Below are 13,828 nucleotides of genomic sequence, written 5' to 3'. Positions count from 1 at the left end.
TTGACCAAAGTCTATGTGGTTATTCTATTTATAACCTTACTTCAGACTACTTATGGTTTATTCTGATGAGATGGGGGTGCTAGCCTGCATGCACGGGGTGGAAACTGCCTTTCCAATATGCTTTTTAGATCTCATTATGTGATAAGGATTTTATTAATTTTACAATTATTCCCGTGGGCTTATTGGTATTAAGAGTGTCTTATAAAGTGGAAAATATTAAATAGCGAAAAGTCTAAATATCAGTGATGTTTCTTATCTACGTCCTTAGAGGAGAATTAGGCTTAGTAAAATGTTTGTCTGTTTTTAATATAACAGGTTTTTCTGTGCTTCTAATTCTAGCAAAATAATGATGTACAGATACAGAGAAACTTAATAACAACTATGATGATTTGTACTTTTATAATTGAATGTCTGATTAAATCAGATTAAAAAAATTTTTTAAATTTTTCTTTTTTAGGGCCACATCCATGGCATATAGTTCCCAGGCTAGGGATTGAATCAGAGCTACAGCTGCTGGCTTACACCACAGCTACAGCAACTTGGGATCTGAGCCATGTCTGTGACCTACACCGTAGCTCATGGCAACATCGGATGCTTAACCCACTGAATGAGGCCAGGGAATGAATGAACCTGTGTCCTCATGGATACCAGTTGGGTTTGTTCCCATTGAGCCACAATGGGAACTCTTCAGATTTTTTTCCCTGAATATTCTAAGTTGAGATTGTATTTAATTTGTCTTTCCATATTTTCTAGATAGGTTCTCAAAAATAGGTTCATATTATGCTTTGAAGAGAATTGAAAAACCGCAAGAATGTCGTTCATACATATCATGGGAATTGCAGTGAGGTAGATTTTCATATAGGACTTGTTGAACTAGTTCCATTAGTTTATAACCATACCTGGTGAATTAATGACTGACATTGAATCTGAATAAATTAACTCGAATATGTTTGTATTAATCTAAAACTAATTCACATGATTTAGTCTGTTTTTGAAAGTTCAGGAATTGGCCTTTACTACTTATTGCAAATTTGAATAGCTACACCTTCAAACACATATAGGTCAAGTGGCCAAATATATTACTTTTAGTAAGTTATTGTTGATTTATTTTCACTCAATCGAGACAAATAAAATATTGGTTATTTTAAAAATATATTTTCCATTACTGTCATCTCATATTAATCCACTTGAGGGGAAAAACAAAACAAAACTTGTTTCATTATTCTGGATATTTCTCATTTTACTCAACTCATGTTATACTACCCACATCCCACGGACTCTTAGAATTAAGAGACCTTAAAGGTCATTTAGTCTAACCTGTTTTGTAATTAAGAAATCCCATCTGTAGCATCTAGAATAGTTAGCCAGTCTCTGTTTATTTATTTTTTTTAAATCTCTCCGCATCCAGCCTCTCTTTAAATGCCGTCATGTTGGGACTCTTACTCCTCTCCTCTCAGGATATTTCATTTCATTGTTTTATATTCTCTGGTTCTGAGAAAATGTCCTATTTGGCTTATAAGCTTCTTGGTGGAAGAGATTGTTTTATTCATCTTTGTATCCTTGACATTGACTTGCAAATAGGTAGTTATGTTTGTTAAATTATGTTGAGTAGCAGTCTACTTTCCTATGACTTTCCACATTGGTTTTAATCTTCAGGATCAACAAAGAACTGTTTTTTTCCTCTTAGATAGACTTTTACATATGTGGATGCCACCATTTTGTCTTTAGTCTTTACTTCTCTAGACACTGAAATTGTGTAGATTTCTAACCAATCTAGTCATCTTAGTCTATCATCGACTCTTAAAATATGATACCAAGGCTAGAGCTCACCCTGTAGATAAGGTCACATAGAGTGGGATCATTATTTGTAGATTAATGGCCTCATTTGTGTAAAGGCACTAGGCTAGGCACTGTGAACTCAGGAAGACTATCCGAACTGGAAAACTGTACCTACAGACTTTGGAACTTTATATTGTCACTTTTGTCTCTTGGCTTTTAAATTGCATTTTCTAGCTGATATTGGAGGAAAGCTTTGTAATGCTGCCAAATCATTGTTCACCCCACTTTGGATGTTTAATAATAACTTACATTTAATTCTTGGTTGTTTACCAAATGCTTTACAATATATGGTCACATTTAATCCTCTGGGTAGGTATTAATATTATTCCCATTTTACAGATGGAAAAAATAATTTCTTCAAAGTTATACAGTTGGTAAAGTAGTAGAACCTGGTTTCAAGTTCAGGTCTTTCTGATTCCACTGGCGTTTCCCACAGCCACCTTACCAAGAGGTCTCATTGTACAATTTCTCTTGATTTGAAGGGATGTATGCATGTAATGTTGATATTCATTATTTATGACTTTTAGCTATTTCCTAATTCATACACTTAACAGAGTTAACAGAATCAGTATTAGTCTTCCTCATATATTAGATGCTGTTTATTTATTTTGACATAAAATATTAACCAGGTTGTGTAAATTCTTCTCAATTATAAGGAAAAGCTAAGTTTTAAACTTACTTAAAAACAAAAAAGAAAATCATCCTTGCATGCACACCTGAACTTGGTATATAGTACAAAGTTTTAGAATTCGGGATGTATAACTGTGCCTTATAAAAACGAGTTTTTAAAATAATTCAAGTATTGCTGATTTACAATACTGTGTTACTTTCGGGTATACAGCAGAGTGATTCAGTTATTTTTTTTCAGGTTCTTTTCCATTATGGATTATCATAGGATATTGAATATAATTCTTTTTTTTTTTTTTTTTTTTTTTTGCTTTTTAAAAAGGGCTGCACTTGCAGCATATGGAGGTTCCCAGGCTAGGGGTCGAATCAGAGCTGCAGCTGCCAGCCTACACCACAGCCATGCAACACGGGATCTGAGCTGCATCTGAGACCTACATCACAGCTCTGGCAATGCTGGATCCTTAACCCACTGAGTGAGGCCAGGGATCGAACCCACAACCTCATGGTTCCCAGTCGGATTTGTTTCCACTGCGCCACAGTGGGAACTCCACATTGGATGTAATTCTTTGTGCTATAGAGTAAATCCTTGTTGCCAGTCTATTTTATGTATAGTTGTTTGTTAATCCCATACTCCTAATTTGTCCCACTCTTCCTCCCTGTGCCCTTTGGTAACCATACGTTTGTTTTCTGTCTGTGGGTCTGTTTTGTATATAAATTTATTTGTACTATTTTTAGTTTCCACATATAAGTAATATCATATAGTATTTTTCTTTGACTTTGACTTTATTAATATTCTCTATGTCCATCCATGTTGCTGCTAATGGCAATATTGCCTTCTTTTTTATGGCTCAGTGTATTGCTTTGTGTGTGTGTATGTGTGTATATATACATATATATCATGTCTTTTTCTTTTTAGGGCTGCTCCGGTGGCATATGGCAGTTCCTAGGCTAGGGGTTGAATTGGAGCTGTAGCCGCCGGCCTATGCCACAGCCACAGCAAGGCCAGATCCCAGCAGCGTCTGTGACCTACACTGCTCACGGCAACGCCGGGTCCTTAAGCCACTGAGCGAGGCCAGGGATTGAACCTGCATCCTCAAGGGTTACTAGTCAGATTTGTTTCCGCTGAGCCATGGTGAGAACTCTGTATCACATCTTCTTTTTTTTTTTTTGTCTTTTTTTGTCTTTTTTGTTGTTGTTTTGTTGTTGTTGTTGTTGTTGTTGCTATTTCTTGGGCCGCTCCCGCGGCATATGGAGGTTCCCAGGCTAGGGGTTGAATCGGAGCTGTAGCCACCGGCCTACGCCAGAGCCACAGCAACACGGGATCCGAGCCACGTCTGCAACCTACACCACAGCTCACGGCAACGCCAGATCGTTAACCCACTGAGCAAGAGCAGGGACCGAACCTGCAACCTCATGGTTCCTAGTCGGATTCGTTAACCACTGCGCCACGACAGGAACTCCTGTATCACATCTTCTTAAACCAATTGTCTGTGGATGGGCAGTTGGTTTGTTCCCATATCTTGGCTATTGTAAATAGTGCTGCTATGAACTGTGGGGTGCATGTATCTTTGAATTAGAGTTTTACAGAGCAAGTTTTTATTCTTTCTAATGGCTTTGCTTTTCTCACGCTTCTACAGCCTTGCTGTGCCTGCTATTTATCAACTATTTGGAGTAGTTAAATTCCTCATTCTTGTTTTCGTGTATAGCTTGGAATGGTGGAATGGATTGAACCTCCCAAACGAGAACGCAAAGCAAACTATGCGGTGGATGCCTACTTCAGAGAGGCATTACGTGTCAGCGAGCCAAAGGTGCCAAAGGTAAAACAGTCTGAGGCTGGGGTTTATGTCCTATAGCGGAATTCAGAGAGGCATTACGTGTCAGCGAACCAAAGGTGCCAAAGGTAAAACAGTCTGAGGCTGGGTTTTATGTCCTATAGCGGAATTCTCTTGTAGCATGGTCTCTAATTTGGATTTACTTATATTAGTGCTAAATCTTAGTCCCTAAAATATAACAGCAATGCAGAAAAGTCCTTGATATGCTCCAAACATGTAAGTGGATTCCATTGTATTTATTTTTCTATATATAAAAGAAATAATAAAAGACAAGTATGTTCATTTAATATACTGGAAACAAATATACATGTAACGCATTTTTCCCCTACAGGCTCCACGACCTCCAAAACAGCCAAATGTTCAAGATTTTCAGTTTTTTCCACCACGCTTATTCGAGCTCCTCGAAAAGGAAATTCTTTATTATAGGAAGACAATAGGCTATAAGGTAATTTTTCAGCTTTATCAAATTAGAGTAATGTAATCTTTTAAGCTACAGTATTCTATTAAGTTAGACTAGAAAGTGTTTCATTTTAATGTGACAGAATCTGAGTAAATCAAAGTAGTGGTGTTTTTAAAACCAAAGAAGAAGTCTAACTGGAAGTAAAGCATCAAACTCTCTAATCACCAGCAAGATCATCATTAAATGGAATTAATGGAGAATTATCCAATATTTCAAAATAGTAATAACATATTTGATAATGCTAGTGTTCAGGTGCTTAAAGAATATGTAGAATGAATAATAGGTGTGTGTTTAATTAGAAGTGAATGTTGGGAGTTCCTGCTGTGGCTCAGTGGGTTAATGATCCAGCTTGTCTCTGTGGTGCTGCTGGTTTGATTCCTGGCCTGGCACAGTGGGCTAAGGATCCACAGATGTGGTTCACATTTGATCTTTGGCCCAGGAACTTCCATATGCCGTGGGTGTGGCCAAAAAAGGAAAAAAAAAAAGGGTGAATGTATGTTACATGATAAGAAATTTTTTATTGTTTTCCTCAAAATGACCAAGAAATAGTATTTTTGTGTTTATTGCTCATAGACTGATGAAAGCTCTATTGCTGGCTAGTGGGTTGTGGTCACTTGGGTGTTAAAATAGTGATAGACATAGTAATGAATTATAGAATTTAAAAATGATCGTTTGAAATCTGAAATTCTTATTTATAGTTAGAGAGGAACTCATTTATAGTGAGTGAAGCTTAATATTTGTCATACTAAAGCTTTCACATTGAGAGATTAAGCATACCAGTTTATTTCTGTATGTTGAAATGGACTTCCCAGTGAATGGAAAGGGATGACCAAAAGTATAATAATCAATAGTATGAATAAAATTATAAAAATATTAACACTATTATAATTTCATGATGATTTCTGTTTTATGAATTGGAAGCTGTGTTTTAAAATTTATTTTATGAACATTAATCACAAGTGGAACTATAACCAGTTATTTTATAAAGCTCCCTATATATGGGCTATTTAGTTAGTTAATATTTTGGAAACTGAGTGAATCTCTAGAGTGTTTCTACTATTTATCCAGAGTTAGAACATTGTCATTTGAAATAGAGCCAAAAATATCTTTGCTTGCTATTTATGTACCAAAATCTATATATTATTTATGTATGGATAAGAAACTTAAAGTGAATATAAGGATAAATATATATGTAAATAGGAACAAGAAGTAGGGCTGAGTTAAGTGGAAATATATATAAATAGGAGTAAAAATTTAAGGTGAACATAAGTGGTTAGTTATAAACTGGTTAGGGAAATTTGATTAAATTTGAATGTATTTAACCAACAGGACTGGATAAAATCCTTCTTAGCAAGTCGTACAAGAATAAAGTAACCATGGTTGAACATTCCGTCCAGGCATAAAACCAGTTTCAAAGAAAGTAAAAACAGCAGTATGTTTGAAGAAACAGGCAAGTTACAGGTTCAAGATATAAAATGAAAATAGTAAAATTAACAAGGTAGTTAATAAAGTTTCTTAAACAAATATATATATATATATATATATGTATTATCCCACTAAGGATTATAAAAAACGTTAGGTTTAGATCATTATTTTCTGTGCTTTTATTAACTGTTATTACTGAGGCTTGATGGGAGAATTAAACTGATATGTTAGACCTCAGTTAGTAATCAACCGTGTAGAGCATTTTATAATTGAAGAAATACTTTACTGCATTCTTCATTTGATTTCTAAGAAACCCAGTGAGATAGGTATTACTATCACTCCATGTAATAGATGAGGAAACTGAAGTTTAGAGAGATTAAATGACTCGTTCAAGGTCAGGTATCTAGAGAGTTGCCAAGGGGACTGGTCTCAAACACAGGTTCTCAGGGTTCAAATGCTGTTCTCTTTCCACTCAGACATTCTGGGCTATTTCTGCATGTGACATAACTCTGCCTCTTTCTGCAGCCCTAAATAAGGACTGTGTTTACAGTGGTTTGACATGTTGTTTGGGAGGTGAGCCAAGTGGTAGTCAAGTAGCAGCAATAAAAAAATCATCTCTGCTAATATAGCCGTTCATGCTCCTTCTTTGGAGATATTGCAGTTCTGTTCCCTGAGATAATACAGTGCCCACCACATTCTCACCACAGCCCTGGTTTTAATGTAGACAGTGCCTTTCATTACAGGCAGTTTGTGGTTACGGGTGGGGTCTTGCATGGCAGTTGGGTGGTAGCCAACTGGAAGGAGATGGAGGAGGGAGGAAACTTTAGAAGGAGGAGGAATGAAGGGACAGCTGTGAAGGGTGATAGGAAGGTTCAAGAAGAGAGGAAAAAGATGAATGAGAGGGAAGATGGCACGGAGTCCGTGCTATGGCACCTTATTGTTTTCTTCCTCACCTCCTGGAGAGAAGGACAGGAGAGCGAGTATGAATGAAAGTAAAGCTGGCCTTCACTTAATACATACTTATTGAGTGCTCCTCTGTGCCAGGTCCTATGCCAAGCTCTGAGGATAAACTGGCGAATAAAACAGACAAGGTTGCTCGGTGCATGGTACTTACATTCTAATGGAGGAGACAAGACATGAAGCTGATAGCACAGAGTAGTGACATTTGTTTTTGGTGCTTATAAAGGCTGCTACCAGGGAGCATGACATGGGTATCTGATGTGAACTGGGCGATCAGGGTGGTGGTCCCTAAGGACCAGCATCTCAGCCGAGATCAGAGAGATGCATGGGAATTAGCCCAGTGAAGTGTAGGAGAGAATCGCTTAGGTGGGGGAGCCACAGGTACAGAGCTGTTGCAGACTGAAGGAGGAGTGCCCTTTTAGAAATTGGAAGAAGGCTAGTGTTGCTTGGGATAGGTGTTGGTGAGGAGGAGAATGACTTGAGATGAAACTGGTGAACGGGTTGGGTCCGATCATGTGGATCATGAAGGTCATATTAATTAGGTTGAACTTTAGAGCAAAAGAAAACCTTCGAGGTGTTTTTAAGGCAGAGGGGTGGGTGGGTGGGTGATAAAATAATGACAAGATACTTATTTAGTTCTTACTTGTGTTGCTTGCTCTTAATTGCTTAGAATGATTAGTTCATTATTCTCATAAGAGCGCTGGAACTACATGCCTATTTTATAAATAGGGAAATTGAGGCATAGAGAGGTTGAGTAATTATCCCTGAGTAATTTGGCAATCTCCTTATAAGTGGTGGATTATGATCAGATTTACATTTTTAAGAATCACTGTTGGAGTTCCCTTGTGGCACAGCGGGAATTCCAGGAGTTAAGGATCAGGTGTGGTCACTGCAGGGTTGCTGCTGTGGCACGGGTTTGATCCCTGGCCTGGGAACTTCCACACGCCCTGGGTGCACCAAAAAAAAAATCACTCTGGCTGCAACACAGAGAATGGTGAGTTTCTTCAGGGAAACAAGCCAGGAGGCTGCTGCAGTGTGAAGGTGAGAAGATGGTGGTCGCTTGGAGTGTGGTGGTGGCAGTGGGCATGGAGAATGGATCCTCTACCACTCCACTCCTAGCCCTGAGCTCTCCTCAGCCCCATCCTGGGTTGCCTTTGCATGGTCTTTAGACTTGCCTTGGTCTTCCAAATGCATACTTAGCTGAGGATTTACAAGACAAAGAAGAATACATTCTGGATGTTGGTTCTTTCTGAACCTTGTCTCTTCCATTCTTTACCAGGGGCTACAGACCTGAGCTAAGGTGGGTGCTTTAATTGGGTGGGTCTCGTGTTTTGAGTACAGTTGTCCCTCAATATCTGCGGGGCATTGGTTCCAGAAACCCCCCCCCCCAGATACCACAATCCGTGGATGCTCAAGTACCTTATATAAAATGGCACAGTATTTGCATGTAACCTACGTAATTCTGCCCATGTATTTTATATCATCTCTGTGTTTCTTATAATACCTAATACAGTGTAATTGCTATGCAAATAGGTACAAATACAATGTGAGTGCTATGGAAATAGTTGCCAACATGCAGCAAATTCAAGTTTTGCCCTTTGGAACTTTCTGGATTTTTTCCCCCCAAGTATTTTTGACCTGAGATTGCTTGAATCCACGGATGCGGAACCCGCGGATACAGAGGGCCAACTGTATGGATAGATGAGCATGGCATGTTAATCATCTGCAAAAGCTTCCCATGAAAGATGATGTCATGTTGATAAAAGTATTGGGCATATCTTCTCAAGGGTATCTAGCATTGATTTTTTTCCCCCTACTAAACCTCCAGCCAACTCACCCGAGTCTCAAAGTGAATGGAGCACTCGTTTGTTAGATGAGCAGGACTGCTGTAGTGGAGTTTGCTGGTATTCTTTATGCAGTTCGGTTCTCAAAAAGGGACTCCTTTCCTCCTTTCTGCTGAAATGTTTGTTAGCCCAGGGGAGAAAGGTTTTGTCTAAAGCTAGGGGCACTCTTGTGCATGGTAGCATTTTGTGCACTGAGTCCTCACACTCACATTCTCTAGTGATTTGGGGTGGGGCTAGTGAGGGGCTCAGTAGGTTTGAAGCAGTTGGTAAATGGCGTTTTTCTCCAGGGCTTATTTGCATTTGTATTCTCTACTTTGTTTTTTTCTCCCTCGATATTCAGCACAACAAGGTCACAGCAGTTTTTCTGGTAATAAGATCTAGTTTTGTTTTATTTGAGGCAGAGAGAAGTATTTGTTTTGTCCTAGCCACTTGGTGGGTAGCTAGCTGTGCATTATATGCCAGTTTTCCCTGCTGTCCAAGCTTTGACCTTGTTAGACATATTCAGAAGCTTCATTGTTCTTGTGACTTAAAGGAGTTACTTAATGGTTTTAGTCAGTTGTTCACTAAAATCTTTCTATTGGAAGAAGGCGACTGAATTAAAATTTCAGTTGCAGAATTTAAAAAGTCCAGAGTACCCAGAAGTCCCATTGAGTCAGTCTAAGTCCTAGAGTGAAAGTTTTACCATATTAGAAGGTGAAAAAATCTGTAGAACCTTCTAACATGTATCTTCAATAGAAAATTCTCCAGAGATGGATATAAACGTTTGACAAATGCAGGCAGTTCTGTAATCTTTGTGAGTTTTGACAATGTGTCATTGTGGGCCACCTGTTTTGCTGTGTTAGAACTAAAATACAGAGAGCTGATTTCAGGTTACTGCTTTCATTTTGTGTGTTGTCACATGTAATTCAGTATTCCATTTTTCTATGCTGAAACTCCTAAGAAACAAGACCCCCAGTTTTCACTTTTCCATGGAACATAGCTCTTAATCACAGATTCCTTACAATCTGAGTAGAAACCCACATAATAATTGAGATGTTTCCTTGAAAGATAACTTCTTGCATATTGTGGCTGTATTGTGTTGCTGCGGGTGATCAGTAATATATACAGTATGAGTATTTGAGATACTTTCTAGCTATCTGTTTAGTACTGTTGGTTTATAATTTGTCTACTTAATTCTTATATAGCACTTTGAAATCACTCTAGGAAGCTTAATGCCGATAAAAACCTCATGAGGTAAAAAATGAATACCTTTAAAAATAGTAAATAGTAAGGAGATTATTTGTAGGAGGAGATAAAAGAATTTAGGAATTTTGAGTCACATCTAATTCTAAAAATTTTGGCAGCTATTTGAGTAATTTTTAGAATTAAAATAGTAAATATAAAATTGATGAAGTCATTCTAAAGTTTTGCTGTATTAAAAATATGAGCAGTGGATCCTAAAAGCTAATGGTATGATATAATATCCTGATAATTGCTTTTATTAAAGTTCAAGGGGGAAATTTGTAGTATTGGGGACATCTACATAAAAATAAACAGTTTATTTTGTGTAGGTATATTACCCATTTTATGTCATAAAATTAGATAGTTATGAAATATTTTGTTAAAGTGTGGTTTGTTGGATTTGGAAAGTTTAAAGCTATTTGGTAGAGAAATATCTTAAAGATGAAAAGAGTTTTTCCTCATTTAAAATTAAAATTTGAGGCCGGAGAATTTCACTAACAATTTAAAGGATCTAAACTTTCAAAGCTATGTCTGTAATTTTTTTCAGCATTTTATGAAAAATTTTCAAACATACAAAAATGTTGAAATAATAGAGTGAACATACGTATACACAGTATATATTCTCCAGTTTACATCTTACTATATTTGCTTTATCATCTATTTGTCCCATTTCTCCAGCTTTCTATCAAATGTATGTCCTTCTTAGTTTTTTATGCATTTCAAAGTTGCAGACATAAATATATTTTACCTGGAAACACTTCAAAATGCATATTAGCCAGAGTTCAATATTTATTTGATTATTTTTTAAGATAGAATTTACATACATTGACATATATAAATCTTGTGTATTATTTGATGGATTTTTACAAGCACATATGCCTGCATAACTAAGGCCCCTGTAAAGACACAGAACATTACCGTCACTGCAGAAGGTAACCTCTTCCAAGTTGATCCCCATACCCCCTCCCTGGAGAGAGCCACTCTTCTGATATTAGTTTCCTCTCTAGATTAGTTGTTTTGTTCTAGAACTTCACAGAAATGGAATCATTTATTATGTGTAAGGCTTCCTTCACTTATCAGAACATTTTTTGAGATTCATCCATGTGGTCCCATTATCAATGGTTCATTCCTTTTTACTGTTGAGTACTATTCCATTGTAAGGATATACCACAGTTTGCTTATCCAGTCTCTTGTTGATGGACATCCTGGGTTGTTTTCTGGATGTTGGTTCTTATGAGTAAATCTGCTGTAAACATTCTCCTCAAAAGTCTTTGTATAGATATGTTAGGAATGGAATTGCTGGTGTGCCTTTAATTTAAGAATAGAATTTAGTTATTGAAAAGTTATTTTAAATCATGCATACACTGGACTACATTTCATTTTTAATTGAGACCTTCTTCTCCCTTTCCATTTGCTACCATCCTCAGCCAGGTGATCATACCTCATTTCTAGATTATGACAGTTTAGCTGGTTCTCTTGTCTCTAGTCGCTTTCCCACTTCAGTCCATCCAGCACAAGGCTGACAGGTGAAAACACTATTCCCTTGTTGAAAGTCTACAATGGCTTGCTGTTGCCTACTGTGTAGTTTCAGAAGGCCCTCTAATTCTGTCTCCACCTGGCCTGTTTTTTATCCCTTCTCATATAAACCCTATATGCTCCTTCTGTTTTTGCCTTCATAGTTTTTGCTTATAGTGCTCCAGCCTAGAGTGTTCTTTCCCTCTTTTCCATCTCTGTAAATCTTTAGGGTTCTTAAAATACAGCGCAGAATTCCACAATGACGTTATGAGCTCTTTATATTCCAGTGAATACCTGTTGTAGTGCTACAGACAAAATAGACATTTTATCAGTACTTACTAAATTGATTGGTACTGATGACTATGTACAAATGAATCTGTTTTTTTTTTCAGTATTTCTTTTTAGTGCCCATTTAGTAGGTTTTGTATTTAAACAACTATTGGATACAATAGATTTAAAAATACGTATTTTAAGTTATAATGCTATAGTTTCAAACTCTATGAAATATGTCTAACAATTAGAGAAATGTACTCTAATGTATTATAATTACATTGTGTAAAACCAAGACTTCTTGATACCCCTAGAGAGGATGAGTCATTTACGATAGGTGTGCCTTCCAAACAGTGGAAGGCTTACTGTCAACACTTTTCATGTTTAATGGAATGCGGTAAAATGTACTCTACATGTTATATACCTGCCCTCTTAAATCAGCGTGCTGCATTGTCACTGCAGATGCACATAAAAATGGTGTGAGGCTTTGTGCTGAGTGACTTAGTTTATCACTCCATACAATGAATGCTGCTCTATACTGCTGAACTGTATGGGCTGTCTATGCTCATGGTGACACAGTGAAGCCCCTGGGGCTACAGTTTTAAGATACAGATGACTGGCTGACTGCTTGCTTCCTTGGAGAGCTGAGCTTCTGCCCTCAGTCTTCTGAACTCGAGCTCTCTTCTTCTCAGCTATCAGTGTATTGCAGCTCTGCATACTATGCAGAGCTGTGTAGTATACACTATACTTTCTATTGGTCACTGCTGCTGTGGTCTTTTTCCTTTGACTGCGGGTCCCATCACAGCTGTTTGTGCGCTTCGCTTATCCCTTCCCTCTTACATATAGTCTGTATTTTTTTTTTTTGCTTCTTCCTTATCCTGTCACTTCTTTCAGTCTTTGCATTTTATGTGAAGATGCTCTCTCCATACCCCAGCAGGCAATAAAAGCACTCCTTTCTTTTTGCACGTTGAACTGATCAGAGCATTGGATGCAGTCTTCAGGCGCATTGCCACGTCTCTGCCCTGGTCTATATTGCCAGGTGAATATGGGCTCTTTTCGTACTACCAAATATTTTGTTTCTGGGCTTGAGATTTTATTATATAATGTTGGTATTGGGGATAATGATAGTATTACCATGTATTACGAAATTATAAGGATATATTTTTGTTCCAAGGTATAATTAAATCTAGACTATAATGTGGCACTTAGTAATGGGGTTTTAACTAGAAAATACTATGTGGCACATATAAGAACAATTTTACTCTGGTAATATCATGGTAGTAGAAATGTGGAGAGGATCATATATCATTCTGGTATGACTTTATTTTGTTTACTGTTGAAAATAACTCTAAATATTGATATGAGTATGTATACCTTTATTTAATTTTTCTCAACAGTTTACTCATAACACATCTCTTGATTTTTAGGTCCCAAGGAATCCTGACATCCCCAATCCAGCTGTGGCTCAAAGAGAGGAGCAAAAAAAGATTGATGGAGCTGAACCTCTTACACCAGAAGAGACTGAAGAAAAGGAAAAACTTCTCACACAAGTAAACTATTTCAAGTGCTTTGAAGTACTTCTAGTCAACCAGTAGAAAAAAAAGAAAATATAGATTACACTTACTTTTTATTGTATGGGCCTGGTACCCTGGTTGGACCATAACAACAAAACTCAGGGCTATTTTATAAACATACATTTAGACCAAATATCCCTAGTTTTAATCCCTTTTATGGAATATACTCTTTTGGAAATACTATAAAATACATAAATGCAAAATACGTGTCAATTATTAGAAATGACATGCATTTTATCAGTTTTAATAAGATCAGTTTAT

General features: G+C 37.2%; 1 protein-coding gene across 17 annotated transcripts in view; it reads left to right on the top strand.

Annotated features, from left to right (window-relative positions):
* SMARCA1 (SWI/SNF related, matrix associated, actin dependent regulator of chromatin, subfamily a, member 1) overlaps positions 1-13,828 on the top strand; it is a 76,196-nt gene that overhangs the window by 42,578 nt on the left and 19,790 nt on the right. For all 17 annotated transcript variants that reach the window (XM_003135362.5, XM_021080851.1, XM_005673893.3 and 14 more), the window contains 3 exons: positions 4,173-4,283; positions 4,630-4,743; positions 13,421-13,543. In XM_003135362.5, coding sequence (XP_003135410.1) covers positions 4,173-4,283; positions 4,630-4,743; positions 13,421-13,543 — 348 coding nt within the window. The remainder of the gene's footprint in view (positions 1-4,172; positions 4,284-4,629; positions 4,744-13,420; positions 13,544-13,828) is intronic.

The sequence above is a fragment of the Sus scrofa genome, chromosome X (assembly GCF_000003025.6).
Source record: "Sus scrofa isolate TJ Tabasco breed Duroc chromosome X, Sscrofa11.1, whole genome shotgun sequence".
In the NCBI taxonomy this organism is placed as follows: Eukaryota; Metazoa; Chordata; class Mammalia; order Artiodactyla; family Suidae; genus Sus; species Sus scrofa.
The sequence above is the reverse complement of the archived record's forward strand: the minus strand, read 5'-3'. Positions and strand labels throughout refer to the sequence as shown.